The following is a 26752-nucleotide window of genomic DNA, read 5'->3' as shown; positions in this document are numbered from 1 at the left end:
AATAGTGACATTATGAATATTATTAAACATGTTCTAGTCCATGCCAAAAAGTAATTTAAAATAATATTTTAATAAAAGAATAGTAACTCCACAGATTAGCAAAAGGAAAGTATTTTTGAAATTATTCAGTGTTATGTAACATCTTTGGAAATCGAGACTTAAGAACCAAGGGAAAACTCTCTATTGAAGGACAGTTCTATAGGAGATGCTAAAAGACAGAGGCTATTTTCCAGTAGCAATAAACCTGGATGAATTCAGAGAACGAAATGTTTAGCATGTCATTAAGTTCAGGTCTGTGATTTATTCTGAAACCAGATATTCCCTGCAGTCATCAGTTAAGGATCCAATCTCAAATGATGGGCAGAAGGAGGAGGAGGAGGAGGAGGAGGAGGAGGAGGAGGAGGAGGAGGAGGAGGAAGAGGAGGAAGAATCTTGCTAACTTTTGAAGCAGTGGTAGGACTGATTCCTAACAGCATAAAAAAAATGTATTTAGGCTAAACGCATCATTGAAGAAATCAAGAAATAAATTTTAGAATTCCAAGAATTAAAAAAATGAGAACACAATGAACCAAAACCTATGGGTTACAATTAAAATAATCCTAAGAAGGAAGTTAACAGCTACAAGTGACTCCATTAGAAATTCAAGGTAGTCTCAAATAAATAATGATGTGATGTGCCTAGGGCTTTAAAGAAACAAAAACATGCGAAATGCAAAATCAGTAGACAGAAATAAATATAATTAATGATATGGACATGAAAAAAAAAGTCAATGAAAAAGGACCAAGAGCTTTGAAAAGAAAAAAAATACTGCCAAATTCTCTAATCAAATCTACAAACTTAGAAATGAAAAGAGAGTCATATGGCAGGCACCAGTGAAACTCAGAGAATAATCATATATCAATATATATATATATATATCAATAATATATTTTAATGTATATTTCATTAAGTTGGAAAATATTAAGGTAATGAATAAATTTTAAACACATATGACCTAGCAAAATTAAACCAAAGTGCATCAAATAATTTGTATACAGACCTGAAATAAATAATGAGATTGAATCAGTAATAATGACAGCAACTATAAAATGTCCAGATAGACTCACTGTTGAATTCTAACATATTCAAAGGAGAGCAGAATTCAGGGCTCCTCAAACTATTGTACAAAAGAGACACGTAAGGAATGAAGCCCAACTCTTTGTGAGCCAGCATTACTCTGACACCAAAATTGAATAAAGATGCAATCAAAGAAGAAAGTTATAACTCAATCTCTCTGAAGCAATTCTGAACAAAATATTTGCAAAGTAAACTTAAGAGCACGGTAAGATCATTCACTGACCGTGATCAAGTTGGCTTCATTCCAGAAATGCAGAGATGGTTCACCATACGCAAATCAGTAAATATAATAAATTAAATGGACAACCCCCAAAAATGAACTCACATGGTAAACTAATAGAAACATGGAAGGGCTGTGACAAAATTCATTACTCACAGAAGATATATCCATCATTCAATATAATAAAGCTATTTATGACAAACTACAACCAAAGTGGACTAGTGAAAAAGAACTCAAAACATGCCCATTAGGTCAAGAGAAGGCAAAAACACCACACTAGCCCAAGACTGTGTGTTTCAAGTCTCAGCCAGATCAAGGAAGTAGGAGGCAATAAGGAAGAAATAAATATGGTCCTATATATGAGACCCTAAGGAGCCACCAGCAAATTTGTAGAGTTGAATGCTTTCTGCAAAGTATCAGGATAAAATGTGTAATATATATATGCCTTTCTAAACACCAGTAGCTAACAGGTTGAGAAACAAAATCAAGGCAACAATCGCAAATGCAATTATGGAGGGGAAAAAAGGAATAAACCTAACTAACCAAGAAAGTGAAAGACTTCAGCAAGGGGAGTGTTAGCACAATGGACGGGGAAACCGAGGAATACACCAGAAGCCAGCAAGAGCTCTTATGCTCATGGACTGGAAGAATTGATATTGTAAAAATGAGTATGCTACCAAGAGCATCCTACAGATCCCCAGACTCAATGCAATGCTCATCTAATTGCTAAGCTATCCATCACAGTAGGAAGCACAAAAGATCCTGGATATTGTATTAATAGCCAAGGTGGTCCTGGGCAAGAAAAGAACACTGAAAGTGACTCCCCACATCTGATTTCGAGTTATACCGAAGACTTGTATCATCAAAACCCCTACTGGCATAAAAACTGATATGCAGATTGATGAACTAGAATAAAGACCTGACAAATCAACCAACACAATTACGGCTACATGATTGACAAACATTGAATAACACACATTGAAGAAATGGCAGCCTCTTTGAGAAAAAGTGCTGGGGACAGATTTCCTCAACCAAAGGGGGAAACTGAATCCTTATCTCTCAGCGTGTACACAAACCAAGTCGAAAGAGATCAAAAACTTTATGTACGACTTAAAGTCTGAAACTATTAGAGGAAAATTTCAGGGAAAAAAAAAACACTTTAAGTGACAGGCATGGGTGAGGACTTTCCTAATAGAACCCTTGTCCTTCAGCAAGTAATCACTAAAAAAGGTACATGCAGTCAGGTTGCTGCTGCTATTGCCACTAGACTGAGTTCTCAGAGAACTAGCTGTAAAGATGATTTAAAATGAATTCCTAATTGGCGGAAAAAAGACTCACGGATATGTGGTTCTGACATTAGGCTTAACCTCTACACAAGGGCTGGGAAGTAGCTCAGTGGGAGAGCATTAACTAGCCTATGAGGCAGATGCTGAGTTCCTTGCCTAGAACCACAAAAAAAGGGGGGGGGGTTGGTAGAGGAAGAAGAGAAAAGGGAAGGAGAGAAGAAGGAAGAAGAAGACAAGAAAAGATGCACAGCATCCCCAGGGGAGAAAAACTGAAAATCATTCTTGTGTCTAAAGGATACCTGGTCCTTCATGTTTCTCCATCCTACTGGCTATATTTTCACGTTGGAGGTGTTCTTCGTGGCTGTTCAGTTCCGGAGATGAGTATAGAGTTATCTAAGCAAACACTCATTTGTCATCTCATTACAGACCCTGGAATGTTCTCCCACTTGGCACCCTCTCTCCCTCTCCGCCACCACACCAGGAGAGCCGTCTCCTTAAGAGCCAGCTCCTTGTCCATAGCCTTTATTTTATTTTAAGGTTGTTAATTTTTATTCTTAATTGTGTGCGTGTGTGCACGTGCGTATGCTTGCGTGCACTGGCAATGGAGGTCATAAGAGGGAGGATCTGGAGTTAAAAGTAGCTGAAATTCATCTGACATGAGTGCTCGGGAACCGAACTTGGGCCCTCTGTGAGATTAGCGGGTGCTTTTAATCACAGAGCCATCTCTCTAGGCTCTCTAGCCTTTGCCTCTAAGGGCTGCCGTGCAGCGGCCTTCCTCTAAATCCTGTGAGACTGCAGCTCTCACACACCAATAGAATACCGTCCAAGCCACTGACAGGTCACTGATGTAAGTGTTTTCCCTGGGATTACATCAGGATAATCTAGGATAACAAAGAATACAAATACCACTCCTTAATGGTGCTGGAAAAAATAAAGTCAGTCATTCCATTATCCCAAATATAAATATCTCTACAGATGCAAAGCCTCGCTGCCAGAATTTAATCTTCACTAAAAATAAGCTGTTTCCTGTGCTTAATGGGACGGAGCAGTTAAAACACCACCAAGTGACTACACCTACCTCACCACTAGGTCAGGAAACTCTATCTGACTGCCCAGAAAGGGCACAGACCGCTGACCCCAAAGTATGACGAAACCTCCCCAAGGCTGTGAACTGTGTGACAAGCAGAATCCTGTCTGCAGTTCGAGCTGCTCCATTATACCCACCTCCCCCTGTACCCCTGCCTTTGAGGACTGGTTAGAACCACAGGATGACATGGACTTTCAAACCCCAACAGGAGGGCAGAGCTTGCTCCGTCCTGCCCTCTGACCTGCTCCCTGTCTCCCACCGCTAGGCACAACATCTCCCTTCCTCTTTGGTGTTGTATGGGCACACTCTTCTTTCTCATGTTCGCTCAGGACAGGACAGAAGCCTGAGGTGATGTGAATTGCTTTTTTAAAGCAGTCGAAATGAGAGAATGTCTCTATGCCTTGGAGGGAAAAAAATACAAAAAAAAAAAAAGCCAAGAGCAAGGAGGTGCGTGGAACCTTCCTCAGCAGAATCATGATGCCACCGTCTCTCCCTGGAGTCCTGGCGCACTCTTCATACCGTCTTCATACAATACACTGCCATTCGGGTTTCCCTCCATCCTTAAAGCATTTCGCTTTTAAAGCTTCGCTTCTCTTGAATGAAACGGGTATCCTGAGCTTCTGAGGGGATTTTTAAGTAAGTATTAAGAAAATGCTGAAAACCATCCCAGTGTAATCCTGTCCAGTCCACATATGATGTATATAAAATTAGACAGTAGTGATTTCGATTCGTGGAGGCAGATCCACACACGGCGTCTGGCCAGGAATGGGTTCATCCTTACTATGATGACCATCCAAAGGCTGGATGACGGAGGAAGAAGCCTAGTATTGCAGCAAACCTCAAAGCAGTTATTACTCAAGAAGATGTTAGGTCATCTGTACTCTGTAATGTCTGCCAAGTATCCGAATCAGAAAAGCCACTAGACGGTTGTCTATATGATTCTACATGGAGGTGAAGATAAGGCCTGATGTAGTTAAGGTGTAAAGACTTAGAAACTAATTAAAACAACAGGGAGGGAGGGAGGGAGGAAGGGAGGGAGGAAAAGAGGGAGGGGGAGAAAGGGAGGAAGAAAGAGAGGTTGGTTTTTAGGTTCCATTGAACATCTGCTTCTTAGGGAGAACTAAGATTCCTTACAAAAAGAAACACAAAAAAAGTCCCGCACCAACAGCGACATCCCATCATCGCACGAACTTTTGTGATGAACCTGGCAGGAGGTACATGAGAAGAGGCAGCATTGGAATGAATAGGAGACCTTGTCCTCAAAATACCATAGCGAAAGAAGTCCGTGGACTAGACATGAGCGAATCCACGGGGTGAGCGCATGACAGGAAACCATCAAGTCGTCTGGGAGATTAGAATAGGATGATAAATTCCACCCAGGCCAGGAACCCAGAAAAGGTACAATAGGAAATATGATACTTTAGCTGAGTATTAAAGAATGTATATGAATTCATGTATTGCCATAGGGAGTACTTCAGCTGTGCGCGCATGCGTGCCTGCGTAAGTGCGTGTGTGCGTGCATGCGTGTGCATCCTCTATGACCCGAGGCAGCACGGGTGATAATGAACGTACACAGTGGGCCTAATCAGCTGCCCCCAGCTGACTTTTCTTAGGCCCTCCTTGATCACGGCACAAATATGAAATTCCAGAGTTACACAACTGCTTTCAAAAATAAGCATTTTCAGTCAATTGCCGAATTCTTTACTAAGTAATGAGATTTTTACAGGATTATTAGTCTTACCTCCATGGGAAAAGCTTTGAAATTAACTGTGTGCTCAGAACCACGCTGGTTTTCTCTTCCCCAGTGAAATCTGACTTCATACAGTTCAAACTCATGTCCCTGAGGCAACGGTCCTCCCGACAGAACTGAAGAGAGAAAACGACACGGCTGAATGATGTCACAAGATTTACACACGAGAGGCATTTTGATTATGCTGCTGTTATTGTCCCAAGAAGCTCCCCTGGGCTCTAAAGACTGAATTTGCAAAGTCAAAATGAGAACCATACTGAGGCAAATTTCAGCTGTCCAGGTTTCACTCACTTACGCTTGCCATTCAGACAGGACCTTGGTCGTAATGTGGATGTTTTAAGTTTTTATTTCAGTCCAGGAATAGGTAAGGAAATAAATCCTTCTTGAGACTTTAAAAAAAAAGATTTATTTTAAATTATGCACCAGTGTGTCAGATCCCCTAGAGCTAGAGTTACGATCAGTTACTAGCCACCTAGTAACTAGCTACTTGGTGCTGGAAACCAAGTTCGGGTCCTCTGCAGGAATAGGACTGCTGTAACCAGTGAGTCATCTGCCCAGTCCCCTTACTGTGACTTTTAAGCTGGGCACTGATCAAGAGACAAGAATATGGTTAGGGGAAATCTGCCCTCTGCCGTAGATAGATCAATGAACTAAGCCACATCTTAGGGTCATCCTCTAGCGTTAGGAGACTTAAATCAGAGAAAAGGTCTAAGCTGATGAAATTATCCAAGAAGAATTAATATTAATACAGCCAACAAGGGCTCTGGCTAAGAATAGTCGCTGCTCTTGCAGAGGATCCCAGTTTGGTTTCCAGCACCCCTTATGAGGCGGCTCATAACCTGCAATAACTCCTTTAGAAAAATGTAGAGCTCAATAAAATAAAGAAAGAGAGGGGGGGAAGGAGGGAGGGAGGGGGAGGGAGGAAGGAAGGGAGGGAAGGAGGGAGGGAGGGAACAAAATTCTGAATTTAGTTTGAGGTGCCACATAAATGTACTTTCAATCTATCCCTTAAGATTGACTGTTCATACACCAAAGTAAATCGTCACTCTGACTTCACCCAGTGAAATCCTCTGCAGATACTACTCTCCCTGTCTACAAATGTTGCTGATGAGGAAAACAGTTAACTCAGCAGTTTGTTTCCACATCACACTACATTCTGGGCCCTGATTCCTTGGCACTGCTTGGCAGATTCCTTGTTGGGATGACATTGATTTGAATGAAATTACAATGTAGCAACAAAGTGGTGGTTCTGATGACATGTCGCATTTCCCCATAGTGACAGAGTTGGGAAGAGAAGCTGAAACTAGTTGATGCTGTTACTACAGGTCCCCATTTCTTATCTGCACTTCAACAAACCTTGCCATGATGCTTAAGGGATGTAGAAAGAGCTCCCAAAGGAATGCTCTACAAAATCAGAGAGTCATGTGACAATTTGATGAACAAACATTTACCTAAAGCTTTCTAAGCCTCATAATCCTTTGATGAAAACAAATTTACCATGTAATTCAAAAGCAGTGACTGGAGAAGAATTTCTTTATAGTATATTTGAACTGAATACACATTTTGAGTGGAGTGACCACAGGGTAGATAGAGCAAAAGGATCTGATCTCAGCAGTAGCCAGGCACTCCCAGTGCAGGCAGCCAGGCATCGCCAGTGCAGCCAGGCATCGCCAGTGCAGCCAGACATCCCCAGTGCAGCCAGGCATCGCCAGTGCAGCCAGGCATCCCCAGTGCAGCCAGACACCCCCAGTGCAGCCAGGCATCCCCAGTGCTGCCAGACACCCCCAGTGAAGTCAGACACCCACAGTGCAGCCAGACACCCCTAGTGCAGCCAGGCATCCCCAGTGCAGCCAGGCATCCCCCAGTACAGTCAGACACCCCCAGTGCAGCCAGACACCCTCAGTGCAGCCAGACACTGCTGTGGACTATTCCTTTACACTGTGAGAATATATGTTGCTATGATTGGTTTAATAAACAAGTTGACTAGCCAATAGCTGAACAGAATAAAGTTAGTCAGGAAAGCAAAACTGGGAATGATGGGATGAGGAAGGGCAGAGTCAGGAGTTGCCAGCCCGATGCAGAGGGAGTAGGAGATGAACATGCCAAGCACATGTTCCAACACAAATAAGGAATATGGGTTAACTTATAATGTAAGAGCTGCTTAGTAATAAGCCTGAACTGTTGGCCAAACATTTGTAATTAATATTAAGTCTCTTAGTGGATATTTAGGACCTGGCAGTAGGGACAGGAAATTTCCACCTACAAGGCACTCAGTGCAGGCAGACATACCCAGTGCAGACAGACATCTCCAGTGAAACCAGGCTTCCCCAGTACCTAAACAGTGTTCTCAATAAGAATTATCAGAGACAGTGAAGACAGCATTTGGACAGTAGGAAGACACCCAGCTGAGGCCAAGGGAGAACCAGGTAGCATACACAGAATCATTGAAGACTTTCTGGATGACGGCCAAGCTGAACCTTGAAGAATATGCTAATATTCTTCTATATTCTAATAGAAAACCTCAGCCAATGTAGGAAGAGAAGCCTGGGAAAGGCTCAAGATGCCTGGGAAAGGCTCAAGATACCAAAGAGTTCACATATGTTCTGAGAAAACCCTAAGTCACCAGTGATGGACAGAGGCTCTACACTGGGCAGGTAGGATTAGGAATGGCCATCTAGCCTAAATTAGATTGAAAACTATAAAAGACCCAGAAGTAAACATTTCTTATTAAAATTGCTGTAAGACATTACAGTGGATAGCACAGATAAGCCAGAGAGATTAGCAGTTTAGCAGTTTCTCTTATACTTATGACCAATTAAAAATGTCCTCACTGAGCACAGGGGGCATGCACCTGTAATTCCAGTACTCAGAGGCAGAAGCAGGAGGATGGAGAACTGAAGTCCAGCCTGGGCTGATAGCAAGAATATATTTCATAAAACCAGTATTTACCCTTTGTAGTCAGACAGAGCTCGGGCAATGCCACACACCTGGGTACCAGACTGTCCTCAAAAGAAACTCATCCTGATCTGTAGTCACCACCTATGGCTTCTGTTACCTTCATTCAATCACAAACTGAAAATACTGAGTTTAAAAATTCAAGCAAATAGATTTCCTCCCCATAATTTTTATTCTAATATGTGTTAACAACTTTTATATAATTATTATATAGTGCTAATTTTGTACTGTGTTTAATTTATAAGATAAACTTTGTCATGAGTAAATATAACAAGAAGAATAATGTAGAAAGAGTTTAGCACACGCAAAGGGGTCTGAGAACCTAGCTACTGACAATAAATGAGAACTAATGGCACTATATTTTAATATTTATGCTATTTTTCATATCATTCTAAATATGTTCAGTTTCCTTCACATCAGATGTGAAGATTCCTGCCATTCATCAGTCCTGATGGGAAAGCAAGTAATATACGTGACCGCTTTAGATAACTTCTTCAATTCAAGGAGATGATGGGGCAAGGGGTCTGGTCAAGTCATCACCCACCAGTAGTAGGATGTGATAATGAGCCACATTCCAGGCTCAGTGGAAATCTGCCGCTTTCCACCAGATCTGATGTAGAGACAGATGGTGACAGGACCTGAGCCATGGCAGTCTTGGGGTCTCCACTCCTGCCCATCACTATCCATTCCCTCCTCTCCCTACTCCACACACTCACTAACCACTAGAGTTCTGCAGTCTACACCTCAATACACCCCTGTGGCAGCCCTACTTTTCCTCTGGGTACCGAAATAGCCTCAGTCTCGGGTCAGCACTAAATCCTTCTCTGTCCTTCATCCCAACTCATTCTGTGGTACTTACTGTGTTAATTTTCCCAGGTGAACATGATGCTTGAGACTCCTCTTGGGAGGAGTCTTTCAACTCCGTTCATGGTCCCTCAAGGCTGTGCTCTTACACACCCTCAGTCTTGTGGTTCCCATTAACCCCTACAGCACAAATACATCTTCCAGGCATGCTACACGAGTCACCATGCCTTGTCCTAGCATCTCCACGTTTCCTCTATATCCTTGGATTTTTTTTTCAGCTCTCTGCTCCCTATAGCACCAACCTATAAGCATATTTATCCTTGATGACTTCAAATCCTACTTTCTCCCCAAACCCTGCTCTAATAATTTCCCTTCAATATTGAACGATCTCCCTTAAACAGCTCTGCCTCTGACTGACATTTACTACACCCAAAGCACAGGAGATAAAAACATAACATTGCCAACCGCATTCTGTCAGCCAGAGGAAACCAAAGAGCAAGTGAGTTTGCTGCACAGCCGCGCCTCCCGCTTCTCCTGACACATCAGACTTCCGGCAGACCAGCCATGCTCCGTCCAGGCCCTCCCCTTCCCACTCCACAGGTAGGTCAGACAGCCAGTACCTATTTCCAGTCTTTTGTTCTCCTAGCTGAGATTGTCTCGAGTTTATACTGCTGTGGTAAACAACCAGCAAGTGCTGAGAGGTGACAGACAGGACTTGTCGGGAGATGAAGGAGCACATGTGTCATGCTGTGGAAGATTAGCTGAAGATGGGCGACATTTGTTTATGCCGTGGAACACTTGCTTAACGAGGCAAAGATGCGTTGTATTCTTTCACGCTGCATTTGTTTAACTCTGTGAAGCTGTGATACTTCGCCTGTCTAAAACATCCTGATTGATCTAACAAAGAGCTCAATGGCCACTAGCTAGGCAGGAGAAAGGAAAAGGACAGGCAGGACTGGCAGGTAGAGAGAATAAACAGGAGAAATCTGGAAAAAGAAATGGAAGAGAGAGAAAAGAAGGCGAGGAGGACATCGGGGTCCAGCCACCCCGCTGCACAGCAAGCCACAGAGAAAGGGGTGAAGAAATGCATATAGACTAGAGAAAGATAAAAGCCCAGAGGCAAAAGGTAGATGGGTTAATTTAGGTTAAGAAAAGCTGGCTAGAAACAAGCCCAGCTACGGCTGGGCATTCATAAGTAAGGAAACGTCCCCAGGTGTGTAATTATTTGGGAGCTAGGTGGTGCCCCCCCCCCAAAGCGGGGAAAAAAAAAAAAAAAACAATGACAGTGTCAGAAAGGAAAAACACCGCCTGCCTCACAGAATGACAGTGGCATTCCAAAGGACACCTGTGAAAGCCTGGTACATTTGCTCTCTGTTGGTCCCGAACTCTGAGCTGGACATCATGGGGAAGCCGTAGAACTTTCTGACTTGTGGAATGGCTCACGTGAAGCATGTCTTCCTCAGGAGGACTGACTTCCCTCGCCTGGATCGCTCAAGAGGAGGCTGTCCCAACCCGCCAAGGGGTATGCAACTTAGGGCCGGTCTGTTGATGGAAACAGCCCGAAACAAAGCGGCACGCAGTCTCTCCACTATAGTGTCCCTGTGACAGGAGCCTCGAGGAGGAAGCTAGACAGCCCAGTATGCTAAGGAACAAATAAAGAACTGGCAGGGAGAAGGCAGTCAAAGCTAAAACAACCCTCAGATAACTGTCGGAGACCAGCCAGAGCATTACCACACACCGCACTTCAAGCCCAGCAGAGCTGGAATCTGACAGGCTTTTACAGTTCCCCCTGGGGAGAGCATGTGGGAAGGTCAGCAGAGGCCTCAGCCTGAGAAAGTCTCAGCAAAGCCGCACGGTAGGGAGGCTAGGAACTGAGTTCAAGAAATGCCTCAAGTTCACTGTGAGGCAGTGACCATATACAGGAACTGTGTCAGCAAGACAACCATGTTAAACAATGAGATCATACTACAAACGTGGTGTCATCATTTGGGGCAATCTTTGTGAGTTGAGTTTTTTTTTCTTTTTTTACAATAAAAACATGAAAAAAGTTAAAAGAAAAGAAAAAAGTGCTCATGGCCACAGGCGTCCTCAGAGGAACTAATACTGCAACAGCCGGTAATAAAAAGTCAGCTTTAGTCCCTAAAACAAGACCACGGCACTTATCCTATGAATATTGCTTTTTACCTTACAAAGATAACTTGTGGATCAGCAAAATGATTCGTCAGTTAAAAGCACATTCTGCAAAGCCTGATAACCTACATTTGATCCCAAGAACCCCTGTAAACGCGGAAGGAGATGTACGACCATAAAATTGCCCTCTGACCTCCCTATGCATGAACCCTCAAAACACACATGCACACACCATACACACACACACATACACACACACACTAATAACAAAAATAATCATTCAAACAACAAGGTTTTTAAAAGCATGTGAGTGGGATATGACACTCATGGCTACCATCCTAGCTTGTAGGAGACAGAGGCAGGAGGATTCCTGGGACTTCAAAACCCACTCCAACACACAGTGATTTTCAGGCCAGTCTTGGATAACTTACTGAGATCCTATCCCAAAAGCAAAACAAAACCAGAAAAATGAATAAAGAAATGGATGAAATGTAAAAGGGAATTACGTCCCTCCCCAGGGGCTTCCTTCCCTCCTCAAGCCTCGTGACACATAAGGGGACTGTGCCAGGGCAGGATGGCTGAGGGGAGAATGTAAAAGCACAGAGAGAAGCCAAAGCAACCAAGGGAGCTGCTGGCTGGCCCAACATTCTGATCTAGTAAAACAGAGGCAACAGCCGAGACGTCCCCTGGAGGCACACCCGCAGCAGGACATGGCCTACTGAAGCCAGGTCCAAGTGCATTCTGCCCCAGAGAATTGAAAGAGTCCTCCCTTTACCCTCTGCAGCCTGAGGACACCACGACGAGGTGCAGTCTATGCAGTGAAGCCCGTTCTTCTTGGGTGCTGCATCTGCACACACCCCGAGCTGAGACTTGCCAGATTCTAGAACTGGAAGACTGAAACTCCCTTTAGTGGTTTGAAAGAAAGTGGCCCCCAAATGAAGTGACATTAGTGAGAGGTGTGGCCTTGCTGGAGGAATTGTGTCACTGTGGGGGTGAGCTTTGAGGTCTTCTCTGTTCAAGCTACACCCAGTTAGATAAACTGCTTCCTGTTTGCCTGTGCAAGACGAAGAACTCTCAGCTACCTCTCCAGCTCCATGTTTGCCTGCATGCTGCCATGTGTCCACCATGATGGTAAGGGCCTGAACCTCTGAACTGTAAGCTACCTCAAATTAAATGTTTTCCTTTATAAGAGCTGCTGTGATTGTGGTGTCTCTTCACAGAAACAGAAATGTTAACTAAGACACTCCTATTATTATAAATCACATTTTAGCATAGCAGCCAAAAGGAAAAGGACACCAGGGCAGACTCGGAACTGGTGGGCATTGGGTGTGCCTGGATGTGGGTGGAGGCACAGAGAAGGAGAGTGCAAACAGGAAATGAAGGTCTCTGAAAAGAGCGGTTCACTCTGCACCCCACTCTCCATAATCAGACAGCTGCCTTTATGGTCCTTGGCAGATGGACAGGGAGTAGGAACATGGCATATGGTGGTGCTCTCTTGGCTGTTGGCAACAGTTAGAATGCAAACATCCACACTGGGGCCAGTTCTCCCCACCTACCCACCCACTGTGCCTCAAAAGAGCAGGAGCAACAAGCAGGTACGTTCTGAGGACGCTGAGCCAACCTCCAGGTCAATGTCTGCTTCCATTACTGACCATGCGACCAGACTAAAGCCTCTCCCACAATGAACTGAGCTTCTAGACTGTATTTTAGGGCCATTCTTAAGGAGCAGCAGAGAGCGGGGTCACTAGGTGTTTGACAGGAACCTCCAAGAGGAAAGGATGGAGCTGAATTGACAGCAGGAGCCCAGAATAAACAGGAATCCAGGAAGAAGGCTCCAGCGAAGAACGAAGGAAGATCTCGTTTTCATGAAACACTGGATGGTGAGACTCAAAGGAAATAAATTCAAAAATCAGTAGCAGTTTTTTGGAAACTGAAAGTGTGAGAGCAGAAATGGAAAGTGTGCATGTTGGCTTTTCGGTGTCAGCGCGGACGGACAGGGAGGGACCGCCCCCAGGGCAGCAGAAAGGACAAGAAGGAAGGGAGGATGACTTGGTGGCTTTGATGTCCTGAGACAGCACTGTCATCTGTCAGCGTTAAAGGTGGATTCCTGTAAGGTAACTTTAAAAATAAGTAAACAAAACTACAGTAACTTCAGGGTGGTGGGGGTGAGATTCCATAAAGGAAATAGAAACGGCAGGTGCAACATCATATCAATAATGTTCTAAGTTTAATTTTAATAACTATGATTTAGGCACATGGGTCGAAATCAGGAGAGGCTTATAAGACCCGCCTCCCCTTCCATAGCAGGGAGCCTGCAGAATGCTTACATAGCAGAACAAAAAACATGAAGGTGGTATTAAGAATAAAAGAAAAACCATTTTAAAAGGTTCAGCCCTGAAAAGAAACACCTAAGTAATGCAAAACCAGCAGGTTGTATTTATATATTTAGGAATATATATATATGTACATTTACATACATGTATATGACAACAATTAATTTTAAAATGGTCATGAGTTTGAAAGGAAGCCAGAAAAGGTATATGTGAGGGTTTAGGGAAAGGAAGGGAAAATGATGTGATTATATTATAATTTCAAAAAACAAAATAGTAATTCTTAAAGGTTCAAAGTGGTTGTTACTAGAGAAAAACAGAAATTGTAGGTGGGATGAGACAGGCTGTAGCTAGAGGTAGAGAATGTGCAGAAATAGCCAACTATTCAAATTATGTCTGCAGTCAATTTTGATGAAGAAAAACTCCATTAAATGGATTATAGTGTTCAACATTTAAAGAAGCTGAAATATCTCAGGAAACAGTAATAAACTAATCAAGACTTTTTTTTTTCCAGTTACTTGTCTCTTTTTGGTAAGTGCTCACATAGATTAGGCTAGCCTGGATTCACAGAGATGAATCTTTGTCAGTCTCTGGAGTGCTGGGATTAAAGGTGTGCACCACCACACACGCACCGATTAACTTGTAGGTTTGTTCAAATATTGTAAGGGAGAGATTATGGCAGTGACAGAAAGAGGGCAGGATACATTAGGTAGTAAAGTCCCCAACGCAGTGGAGGACAAAGCCGGGATCATGACAGAAGTCCAGACAGCTCTTCCTGCCCATCACTCGGAGTGGAGGTCAGTGGAGGAAACAGGCAGAGGAGCGTTCAAAGTACACAGTAATGTAAAATATACAATGACCAGAGGGTAAACAACTCTGGAACATTCTGATTTCGGATCAAAGTTCAGAGTGTGAACTCAGTAAAAATCATAGTAACTCCATACAATAGACAGACTGTCCTTCAGGAGCTTTTCCTGCCTTGATTAAACTCACAAGAGCTTCGACGATACATGCTCTCTCTCACGGGTTCCGAATAAAGTTCTTAAGCAGGAGTTGGAGGAAGGAATCTGCACCTTCCTTGTCTAATGACGGACCTGAAGGTTTTATGGTTTAAAATACCTAGTCTATCAATTTGAAATTAATGCGAGCACAGTCTGTCTGTGAAGCACTTCAACATTCACCACACTCTGATTCTTTCGAGGAGGAAAACAGCCATTACTTCCCTTGGAAAACACAACGTTAAAGCTTATTTTTCTAATCTGCTTTCATCTCTCCTACATTTAAACTGAAAAACCAATTTCCCTGAAAATTTAATTTTTCAACAAAACACTTCAGATTCATTTCGACTAGGTTCAAGAAGAAGGGGGGTGAGAGTTAAAAATAGAACAAAGAGCTTGGTTTCCATTTAAATATCTGGTTGAGTTTTAGAGGATGCTCTTAACTGTCCTTCAAATGATGTCCTTAAAATTCTCTATTAACTGCCATAAATAGAGAAGGGAAACCTTCTTTGAAAAGTTTATATTAAATATGGGCGACATCAAAAAGTAAATTCTGATCTTTGGTTTCACAAACTAGTAAAACAAGGAACTGTGACTAAATGATTTTGGCTAATCGATAATTCAGAACAAAATGCACAGCAGAAAAACTCAAAGAAGCACGCCTGTAAACATGCTCTCCTCACAGTCCAGTCCATGTTTGCTCAAGCAACAGAGGCGGCTCCAGGCACAGCGCTGGGAGAACGGCCAGCTGAGATAGCCGCCACTTCTCCCTCTTCGCCCTCCACAGCTCTTTCCCAATTCCCAGGATATGTGAAGAACTAAGAAAGTAGAGAGGGCACTGGTGTCCCCTCTGAAACCTATAAGCTAAATCAGAGATTGTCCACTTGTTCACAAGAGCACAGAAACATGTTTCCCCAAATACCTGATTTTGACTTCAGAATAACTTGAATGGTGTGCCCGTCGTTGGTGACTTCACAGTCTCGGCAGACCACGTAGTTTGGAGACAGGCGGACATCCAGCAGCGTGGGATCGTACCTGGCTTCTCTGGAGTTTAGGTTGATAGGAGACTGGTACTCCCCGTTAGCATCGGGAAACACCAAGCCCCACTCAACACCTGATGAGAGAATGACAAAAATTGACAATAGGCTTTTTTTAGTTAGTAACAGTAAAATATAACATAAAAACTCATAATCCATGACATCATAGCTATGGCTATCATCTGTATATAAATGAAATAAGAGAAATGTGTATGAGTCTTTACATTCATAACGTGAGTGATCTGTTGTTAAATACAATACCACACACAAAATCCTTCACTGTGTTTATATCTGTGCACACAGATGACTTGATTTGGGGATTTAGGGAACTTAAGTCATCTTTAAGTGATTAGAAACAATACCACAGATATTTACTCTGCTTATCTGTTCAATTGTGTGCAATACTTAGAAAATATCAGCAACGCTCAACATGCACAGAGACCGCGAGCAGAAACCCCGTAATGCTAAGGAGGAACACTTGTTTAAAAAACACAGTGTCCCATACATATATTTGTGGACTCCTCTGCGCTTTTCTTTTCCATGTATACAGTAAACATGGGCATTAATGGCAATTAGGAGCCCTGGGGTTTCAGGGAGAGATTTGGGAAACTGCTTTTAAAGTCACCAAGAGCCCTGACCCAGCTTGCAATTCGGGACGCATTTGGTTGTACCTCCCCAAGACTAGAAAGCAACTGGGTTTCGGGTCTTCTGGGGTCTGGGCTGCCACGGCACAGCAGGTGCGAACTGCAGTCGCAGTCTGGGAGGGGAAGGTGCGGGACCGCGTCGCAACAGCAGCCCCGTCGCGAGCCTACCTTCCTCGTAACCCCACTCCACGCCCTCCTCTTCCTCCTCTTCGTCTTCCTCCTTCTCGGGGAAGGCGACTGCATCCTCGATGAAGCTCAGGTCAGCCATGGGCAGCTGTGAGACCCGGGTGCGACCGACGCGGGGCTGGGGGCCGCGCGGAGCGTGGCAGTCCCCGCGAGCACGAGCAGCGGCGAGTTGGACGCGGGCCCGCGCGTTTTAAGGCCGGTGGGGGCGTGTCTGGTCCGAGGACCCGCCCCCGACTTACACCCCCAACACACGAACACACACGGAGAGAGCAGCCAGCGAAAGAGGAGCTGGGGCTGCTGCTCCCCAGGAAACCTGCAGCGCCCAAGCCCTAGGAGCCCTTCCAGAAGCCGCGGGACCCCAGGACCAGCCTGGCCCGGGGCGCTTTCCTTGCTCCAGGCAGTTCCCTAAAAGGAGCGGATGGGTGGCCTTGCTTTGGGAGGGGGTTTGAAGACCGCGATCTCAACAAGATTGGGCAGACGGTTTATTCTCCATCATTTACCCCGTAAGTTTTGTTAGGACTTGGTTTTGTGAGACAGGGTCTCAAGGAAAACAGTCTGGCCTCAAACTCCTCCCGGTGGAGAAAGGATGACCTTGAACTGCACAGGCCTCCTGTTTGCAAACACCGGGATTGCTCTGCACCACCGTGGGCCTGGGGAGCTGTCCTGGGAGCTAGTTTTACTTTTTAACTCATCCTCAGACCACAGTGAAAATGAGTATAGAATTGTTTTCCCCCAAGAAACTCCTACAAACATTTTCAGAAAATAAATAAATAAATAAATAAATAAATAAATAAATGGAAAATTTAGCATCAAGAAGTAGGTATAGTTTGGAAGGTTTTTACTAAATGTATTTCTAAGACATTGAAATAGGGAGTTTGGTCCACTTTCTAAGTCTAGGGTACTGCTTCTGACTCACCTTACTGCATACACAGCTCCCAAGCGCTTCGTGAAATCGTGCAAATAATGAAGTGCACACATTACGAAACAAACAGGAACTTTCCCCGATCCAAAGAGGTCAAGCCTTCACCTCTCAAACGTGTTTCCCAACCCTGGGCTAATGCTGCAGTCCTGGGTTCCCGGCCTGTTCAGTAACTCCTAAGCCCCTTTCCTCCACATCTTAGGAGATATATTTGCATAATAAGCTCGGCTTCAGACGTGGAGTACAATTTACCTTTTATATACCCTGTGCACACTCCAATATCTGCGAGCAGATGAATGGACTGTGGTTCCTAGATCATAACATCTATATGCTTGCCAGTTCCTCAAACAGGATGGAGTGATTAACTGGGGAACTTTACGGTGCTAGATTCCTATCCTTCACAGCCTGCTGGAACCTTAACTTAAAAAAAAAATTGCCATCTGTTACATACTTCTTCAGAAAGCAGGTGGAGTCTAAGGAGAAACAATCAAGAGTTGGCCTTAAGCGACCACTTTCCGGGAAGTGAAAAGTGCTGACCAGCTTCAGCACTGACATAACCTGTGGATTTCAAGCTTGTCGTTTCTTTTCCTTAGCACAAAGGCTGTACAACTGGCTCCCCCAGCCAGAGGACAGAAATAATCAGACCCCCAATTATCCCTGGGCTCTCAGCCTCCCCTCATATTTAGTGGTATTGTATTTTCTACCTCAATAAGCCCCAGGCAGGCTTCTTAAGGAAGCCCACAGCAGCCCACTCTCCCATAAGCACTGGGGAAAGCATCCTCCAGTTTCTACTGATGGTCCTCTAGAAGGAAATTTGCATTTCTTTCTCACTTTGCCTAAACTTTCTCACAAGACTGGATTTGTTTTGAGTCTCTTGTATATATTTTCACATTCATCAAATGTCAAAGCTTATGAAGTTCATGCAAAGTCTATACAAGGACTCTCAAATAAAATCCCTGGGTCATCCTGAGCTCATCATGAATAGTCCCCTTTGCCTCCCAAATGAGCGTAGATGTGACATTGTGGCCCGTTGTGTGACCACGAACTGCATTTAAAGTACATGAACACGGAAGTGTTTACCAAGTCAAATGAGAGTTGGCTCTCCTTGACAGCTGAGTTTTCATGAGTAAAGAGTGTGCCATGTTTACAAGAGATAGGCGGAAAGTTTGCATTGTTAATATTAAAGTTTGCAGCTAATAGAGTCACATACAGCAACAAGGCAATGCTACTCAAAAATGTGGCTGCTTCAGAGACAAGCACGTGCTTGGCCCATATTTGTTCTTCTGGATTTTCAACCTCTTTTGTATAATGTAGCTCCTACAAGCAAACAAGCAGCACCCCCCCACCCCCGCTACCTATGAGCCGTTCTGCTCTGTAACCAAATATTTCAATTACTGTTCTTAATTGCTTTGAGACTGTGTACTTCACACACTGCTAATTATCAACACTTTAAGACCTCTCCACGGGCCCCCTGCTGTGTTACCACCAAAGATGGCATTCCTGGTCCTAGATATTATAAAGTACTGCCACCAGAAGATCTAAATGCAGATCAAAGATACAGGACAATTCTTGAACAGACAAAATAGAACAAGGACTACCAAACCCAATGTCAGAACCTAAAAATATCTATGCTTCGTATTATGAACGGAAGTGTCAACTGACGACTTGGGGTCCCTCTTAATTTAATATCGTATTAGAGTTTAAATTGCCATTATTTGATCACACCGTGTTTGCACTGAGGTCAAACCATATCATCAGAACAATTTTTTTTTTTTTAAACAGGGTTTCTCTGTAGCTTTTGAGCCTGTTCTAGAATTAGCTCTTTTAGTCCAGGCTGGCCTCGAACTCACAGAGATCCGCCTGCCTCTGCCTCCCGAGTGCTGGGATTAAAGGCGTGCGCCACCACCGCCCGGCAGAACAATTTCTTAAAACTAAGATCTGTATAACTTATTGTCCTTTGATATAAGCAGAGATCGCTGAAAGAGACGATCTCCATTGGAGGTCAGAGAGCAGAGAAAGCAGGATCGCTTCTCAGAGCCTTCTGTGTTTTCGCATCCCCCTAACTGATCCTTTTCATCCTTGTCTACCCTCGTCTCTTGATGGTCCTCTTCCACCTCCCAAATAGTCTCTCCTTCTGCATCCATGCCACATATATTCCACCACACTCCCTGCTGCCTCCTACTCCTTGCCCTTGAGCCTCTTCCTGTCTCTAATATGCCCCTTTATACTTTCAGGTCCTGTGTATTTATGTATGTCTGTGTCTGTGTGTGTGTGTGCATATATAAATTTAGGTCTGCATTTCACATATAAGAGAAAATGTTTATCTTTCTGAGTCTGGCGTATGCGCTGTAAAATAATGAGCTCTAATTTTGCCCTTATTTCATTTTTCCCTGCAGGCGTCATAATTTCATTCTTCCTTGTAGCTGACTGAAATTCCATGATGTGTAGGTACATTTCCTAGATCCATTTATTTGTTGGTGGACATCAAGTCTGGTCCACTTCCTAGATGTTGTGCTATTCATGGCTATTGCTATCGGCAGTAATAACCAAGCCACCAAGCCGGTGCAAGTATCTCTGTCAACTTAGATTCTTTCCGGTGTGCACCACGGACTGGCACAGCTGGATCATGTGATAGCGACATTTATAGATTTTCTTGAGAATTATCCACACTGACTTTGCTAGTGGGTATACTATTCCCAGCAACTGTGTGTAAGTGTTCCTCCCTACAACAGACATAGATATGAGGGTATGTGTAATTGTATCGTAGCACTGGGGAGGCAGAGGCAGGCAGATCTCCAGGACTTGCTGCCCAGTCAGCCTAGCCCACTTGACAAACTGTAGGCCAGTGAGAGACCCTGTTTCAGAAACAACATAGACGGCTCTAGAGGAATGACACCCCAAGTTATCTCTGGCTTCCTGCATTCACTATACACACACACACAGAGAGAGAGAGAGAGAGAGAGAGAGAGAGAGAGAGAGAGAGAGAGAGAGAGAGAGAGGTGGGGCCATCTTTCCCCACTCCACCTACATTTGTTATGTGCTGTATTGAGGACAGTCAGTCCAACAGTGAGACAGACTTTCCAAAAGTTTAATTTGCATTTCCCTGGTAGCTAAGGAGGCTGAATACTTTCTCAGACTTTTATTCTGCCACTTGTATTTCTCCTTCGAGAGCTTTCCGGGCACTTCATTAACACATTAATTGCAGTGTTTGATTTTCAGAGCCACTTATAGATTTAGCTATCTAGAGAGCAATCCTCTGCTAAATGTATAGTTGGCAATGTTCTCTCCCGTTCTGTAGGGAGTCCCCTCGCTCTGTGACCTGTTCCTTTGCTGCCCCAAGACTTCTCACTTGCACTCCTGTTCTCCTGTTTGTTAATTCATGGGATTATTTTCTAAACTATTGGAGTCTTCTTCAGAAAGTTCCTGCCCATTCCTATCTCTTGAAATAATTTCCCTGGGTTCTCCTCTAGCAGGTTCAGAGTTTCAGGTTTACCTTAAGGTCTTTGACGCATTCGGAACTGAATTCTGTGCCTGGTGGGAGATGGGAAGGCAGTTCCATTCTTCTACATGGGGCTAGCCACCTAATAACAAGTTAATATGGCTAGAAAAGATGACGCCTCTTTAATTTTTTGTTCTATGTGTATGGATGTTTTATCTGCGTGGTTTTGCCTGGTGTCTACCGAAGCCAGAAGAGAGCGTCATTTCCCCTGAAACTGGAGTGATATAGACAGTTGTGAGGTCTGGGAACCGAATCTGCTTCCTCTGAAGGAGCACCCAGTGTTCTTAACTGCTGAGCCATCTCTCCAGCTTCATGTGCTATTTTCTTCAGAAGAAAGTCTGGGGAGTTGTTACGTAGTTCTTCCATCATTTATGGTCTACATTCCACTACTCCTCAAAGTCACCAAACCAAGAAAGGCATTGCTTCATCCCAGGACCATGAAAGGAAGACAAGCCAGGAATCAGCCCCCATTTCTGAGGACACAGCAGCTGTGTTGGGGCTCCCTCGCCCACTCTAGCATGGTGAGGATTCCTGTTGCAGCTGGGATGTTTAAGATCATCACTCTGATGAAGTATACCATTACAGCATCCAGAGACTACTCTGGAAGCCTTCTGCCAAACAAACGCCTCAGTACCGGAGCAGGATTCCTTTCCCCAATGCTCCTGTAATACACATGATGGCCAATCTTTATTGACAACTTGGATGGGTTAATAAATGCCTAGGAGATCAATATAGCACAACTGCGGCAGTGCCTGAGACAGAGACTGTTGGGCCATGAGGGCTTTGACCTAAAGAATGGATTCATCCTTGGATGAGATCATAAGAGATTTTTGAAAGGTGGGGGCTCTTTGAAGAGAGCCATCATTGGGGCTATGTTCTTAGGGACTATGTGCTTCTCTGTCCCCGACCTGTCCCCTCTGCAGTGTTTCCCTTCCCTGGTGATGTGACACATTCTACCTCTCCTGCCAGGCACATTAAATTTTTAAAAGTGTTTCTATCAGATATTCGGTCATAGCAACAAGAAAAACGGCTCACAAAACCTGCACAGATCTCTAACCCTGAAACATTCTGTATTAAATATTTATTTCTTGGATCTTCTCCTCCAACATACAGTGAGCTTCCCATGCTTTGTTCCTCTGGGTAGCCCTCACATCGCACATGGCATGTGCTTAGAAGTTAGTCTCCGTATGTCGCCAGCTGCAGAATGTCCTGATTGACCTTTGTCTTAGGGCAATAAACTTCCCATTACCAAGGTGAAAGCTTTCGGAGATCAGAAGGCTCAAAAAAAAATAAAAAAAAAAAAAACCCAAGGCGTGATCAGGTTTACCTGATGGCAGGTGTGCCAACTGGGGTTTAATCAAGGAAGTGACATGTGACCTCGCTTGGAAGATAAATAAGAACTCTGTTACCCACAGAAGGACTCACAGGAACTCAGCTCATTCTAATTCCAATTCTAAGGGAAAATACACAATAAAAACAATCACAAAATCCAGAGTAGATTCACTTTTCTCATCAGGTTCATTTATTTTTTTCTATTGTTCTAAAGACAAGGGAAAGAATTACCTATTTAGCCAGTCTTTTTATGTTTTAATGTTTTTAAATGCCTTAAAACAAGTTTATGCCTTGGCTGACCAACTATAGGGCTCAAAATTCACTGGGACCTCTTGAATCTAAAGAAAATGTGCCCGTTAAGTGAGACTGTCTCCTCACGGCGCCACACTTCAGTTCCTGAAGCGATCTGGACACTGCTCTGCCCTCAAGGTGAAGCCATGCCTGTTATTAGAAAGCAGCAAGTCAGATCAGAAGGAAATAACCATTTAAGTACTGTAACCAACTAACCAACTTCACAACTCAGATTGACATGTGCCCCAACTCCTGCCTGCTATAGGCGCATGACAATCTGACCTACTTTCAGAATTGTTTAATCCAAGAGTCTGTTAGAGTGACCTTCCAGCCTCATGCTGGCCTTTTCCTACCATCCTGTGTCCGCTCGGGTCTGAGGAAGCCCCAGCCAGGCACAGGGAAAGAGAAGGCAGAGGCGCGCCTGGAGAGTAGCACATAAACCTCCAGCCGGAAGATACTGCGCTAAGGGTGTGAGCAGAAAACCGTCCGTCTCTTCCTGCCCACCTGCATTCCCAGCCCGCTCACTCATGGCAATATGTGTTTTAAGCCACTTTGCTTCGGTTTATTATCCAGCATAGATTAAAGTGACAGCCAGCCGTGGATACTCTAGCAGAAGTTATTCAGGGCAGGAAAGACGCTTTGCAGCTTCTTCAGACTGGTCCAGAGAAAGCGAGAGCTGGTGCTGAGAGAAGGCCGGCATTGGACAAATCATCTGGCACAAATTCACACCGTCTCGTCTACTTTGATACCTAAATAAAAGATACAACAGGAAAAAATTCTTTACAATGTCTTATGCAATTTTTTTTGTCAGACTGAGACTTGAGAAAAAAGCCCGTATTGAAGCAAGAAATAAAAATTTACAAAAACAAAAAGAAAAGAAAAGTTCTCCAAGCAAAGTTCCCACACTCTCTGAAGGCTGGAAGGAAGCTAGGTATTGCCTAAGATAAGATCTGTCCTGCTTTCACTGTTCTTAAACATATCTGTGTCCTGATGGGAACATGTCTGTTGAGTAGTTTATAGAGATGTGCGCTTGTTAAATACACACATGTAACAACAGCAGCAACAACAAAAAGAACAGCAACAACCAAAACAATAGCAGTCCCTCATGTACCACAACACCATGCCAAGCACCTTCGTCAGGTCGTTTGCTTTTACTCTTGAAAGGTTCATAAATATGGTTCTGTATTCCTAGGAGAAAATCATGGCTCAGCCTGGGTCACCAGCAGAAACATGGACCATGAATGCTCTGAGGTGGAAGAGGAGCATAGTGAGGAACGGCAGGCCAAAGCAAGACTGAAACCTACCTCGGCAAATACACATCCCACAGCTCCATACTCAGCATCTGGATCTCTTAATGATGCCCTGGTTTTAGGTAGCACTCACCCTTGGTTCCCCTATGTTCAGTACTCAGCTTCTCTTTCAGGCTGGCTCCTTTCCATGGTGACCCTGTTCCTAAGTCAATGACCGGTACCCTGGCATCTTCAGCATCCTATGGGTACATTACAGCCTGGGCTTCACCTTCAGAACTTGAGGTAGTGCATTCTCATGGCTCCTTGAAAGGAATCAAAGCCAACTGCCCATGGCCTGGCCTTTGTCGGACCCCGACACTGTGACCTTGGCACAAAGCTTCCACAGCCCTCTCTCTCACTCTTCGCTGCAAAACCAGTTCTGTTGCCAACCTGAGATGAAGTCTGGCCCCTTCTGCCACAGCTGTATTGTATTCCGTGTGCCCAGCAGCTGAACCTGGGGAAACATTTTCCTGGGCAGTTGCTTTGGAGCCGGAAATGACTTCAGTGGCATTCTCTCAGTCATCCCATCTTCTTCCAAGTGAACTGGCATCTTTAGAGGCTGGAGCATTCATTCGTGGGGTCTTATGTTCAAAGCACCTGTCCTGCGGTTCAGTATAGAATATGAGATTCCCCCTTACTGTGCTGAGCCCTCTGGCAGCGGCAGCATCTCTCTGTGCACTCTCCTCGCCCACAACTTTGTTTGCTCATTTTTTCCTCATCAAACTGAACACCTCATGCTTTTCTATAAACCTGGATAAACGCAGAAAGCCATCGTGTACCTGAGTGCTATGCTTCTCTCTTGGGCTTGAAACTTAAGCTGGTAGACCACTTTAAATTCAGCCTCACTCACACTGTCAGGACTCTAACAGAACACTATAGGGGACTTGCCAGATGCACCACGCAAGGCTTTCTAAGGCAGGACTAATCCCACACTCAGTCAGCGTTCTGACTTTCTACACTCTCACCAGAATGGCCCATTAAACTCACCTGTAAACTTTTAGGTCTTCTCCAACCCACGGTTCCAAAGATTTCCACAGTCTTAATCCCAGTTGCCTACAGACCACAGCAGCAGCCCCCTTTACTCAGTACCAGGTTTCTATGCAAAGTGGTTATAAAACCCATCAAGCTGGCAATGAAGATTAACCAGCACCCTACATGTTATTTGAAAATTCTACTGATGTACAGAAAGGGGAATCCGTGGCTGGAATCTTCTCTTAAAGAGATAAACTCCCAACCCAGCTCTGCTCTGTAAGCATGTCTATGGATCTCCTCTTGCTCCACGTCTGTCTTCTCCAGGGTCTTTCTGGGCCTGCTTGTTTTAGCTGATTCTCTAGACCTGATATCTTGAAAACATCAAAACCTGGAGTGCTGTGCAGTAGTTAGTATGGAGAAGGTCATTTGGAATCTGGTCTCCCTCTTCAGGCTTGTCTCGCTCAGACCAGCAACCCAGAGTTCCATCTTTTGCTTGATTTCAACTTCCTTTTTCATTGGCAGGTAACTTATCTGTTACTCATTATGGATTCTGGGTGTAATATTATTGCACCATTACTTCATAGCAATGTGACACAAAAGTAGCTCTTTAATGGCTGAAGAAATGAAACCTGGAGGACTGCGTGCTTTGGCCATGGTCACACAGCTAGCAAAGGGAAGAATTGAGGCATCTGTGCAGTTCTGACCAGCTCAGAGCCAGAACTCATTCCACACCCTCTCCTTGCTTCTCAGCTCAGAGTGAGGAGGTGTTAACCACTGTTGTACGGAAAGATGATTCATAGCGTCATTTCTTATCCATTCATTCACATTTGCTGCCAGCTCTCAAAGAGATAGCAATGAAGTGCCTCGTTAGCAATGGAAAATGCCTCTCCTCCAAAACGGAAAGCATTCAAAATGTTTTATGTTAAATATTTCTGTTCGCTAAAGAGGTTGTGTAATGAGGAGGAACCAGGGACACTAACAAAATCCAAAAGACAGTAATACCCATTTGGAACGCTAATGGCGCTCAGCATGTTTATACACTGATAGGAAGTCCTTGATTAGGCTTTCCTGGGTGTTATTAGCAAAATTATCGATGATGGAAGAGAGAGTCAAGCATGCTGAGCTGGTCTGCAGCACCCGTAAGACCAGCATCACAGATTTCAATGAGGGCCAGGAAACATATGACATGATAGCCCACAACTCCCTGACCAATGCGGAGAAGAAAACTGAAAAACACCAAAACTAATACAGGAAAGACTTCATACAAAATAATTGTCAAGTGCTAAAAATTATTTAAAGAGGACTTCTTCAAAATAAATCATACTTCAAAGATCAGGCGGAACCACATCTTAAACTTGTTTTATTGTCGGGGTGGGGGTGCACACCTTTAATCCCAGCACTGGGAGGGCAGAGGCAGGCAAATTTTGAAGTTTGAGGCCAGCCTTATCTACAAAGTGAGTTCCAGGAATACTAGGGCCATCCTACATAAGTCAATAATCAAGAAAATGTCATCTAGGCAGGCTAGTCTGATAGAAGCAATTTCTCAGTTGTGGCCATCTCTTCACAGCGACCTTAGTTTGTGTCAAGTCGGCAAAAGCTAGCCAGCACAGGCCCCCAGGCCTGCAGTTGGCGCGGTCCGGGGAGGGACCATCGGACTTCGCAGACTTCCATCACTTGGGATGTTTGCCTGCTGGAAGGTGAAGGAGATCGCGGATAGAGAAAAGACTGCAAAAAGATGCAGATGAAGAGGACTCCGATGAGGAGATCCATCACCCCGAAAGGAGTGAGCAGGAAGAAGAGCTTGAGGATGACCCTGGCGTGGTCAAGGACTACAAAGACCTGGAGAAAGTGGTCCAGTCTTTCCGGTACGATGTCATCCTGAAGACAGGCCTTGATATTGGGAGAAA

At 44.2% G+C, this 26752-nt stretch overlaps 1 protein-coding gene across 2 annotated transcripts in view; it reads right to left on the bottom strand.

Moving 5' to 3' along the window:
- The window catches only part of Ca8 (carbonic anhydrase 8), a 79510-nt gene extending 62787 nt beyond the window's left edge, over positions 1 to 16723 (bottom strand). Inside the window, exons 1-3 of one of the 2 annotated variants that reach the window (XM_050165502.1) lie at positions 16526 to 16723; positions 15599 to 15790; positions 5451 to 5575 (exon numbers count right to left, since the gene is read on the bottom strand). In XM_050165502.1, coding sequence (XP_050021459.1) covers positions 5451 to 5575; positions 15599 to 15790; positions 16526 to 16625 — 417 coding nt within the window. In that variant the 5' untranslated portion in view covers positions 16626 to 16723. The remainder of the gene's footprint in view (positions 1 to 5450; positions 5576 to 15598; positions 15791 to 16525) is intronic. The other variant, XM_050165512.1, reaches the window with a different exon arrangement.
- Positions 16724 to 26752: the final 10029 nt, after the last annotated feature.

Source organism: Alexandromys fortis, unplaced genomic scaffold (genome assembly GCF_014885135.2).
Source record: "Alexandromys fortis isolate MF-2015 unplaced genomic scaffold, M_Fortis_MF-2015_v1.1 scaffold_18, whole genome shotgun sequence".
In the NCBI taxonomy this organism is placed as follows: Eukaryota; Metazoa; Chordata; class Mammalia; order Rodentia; family Cricetidae; genus Alexandromys; species Alexandromys fortis.
The sequence above is the reverse complement of the archived record's forward strand: the minus strand, read 5'-3'. Positions and strand labels throughout refer to the sequence as shown.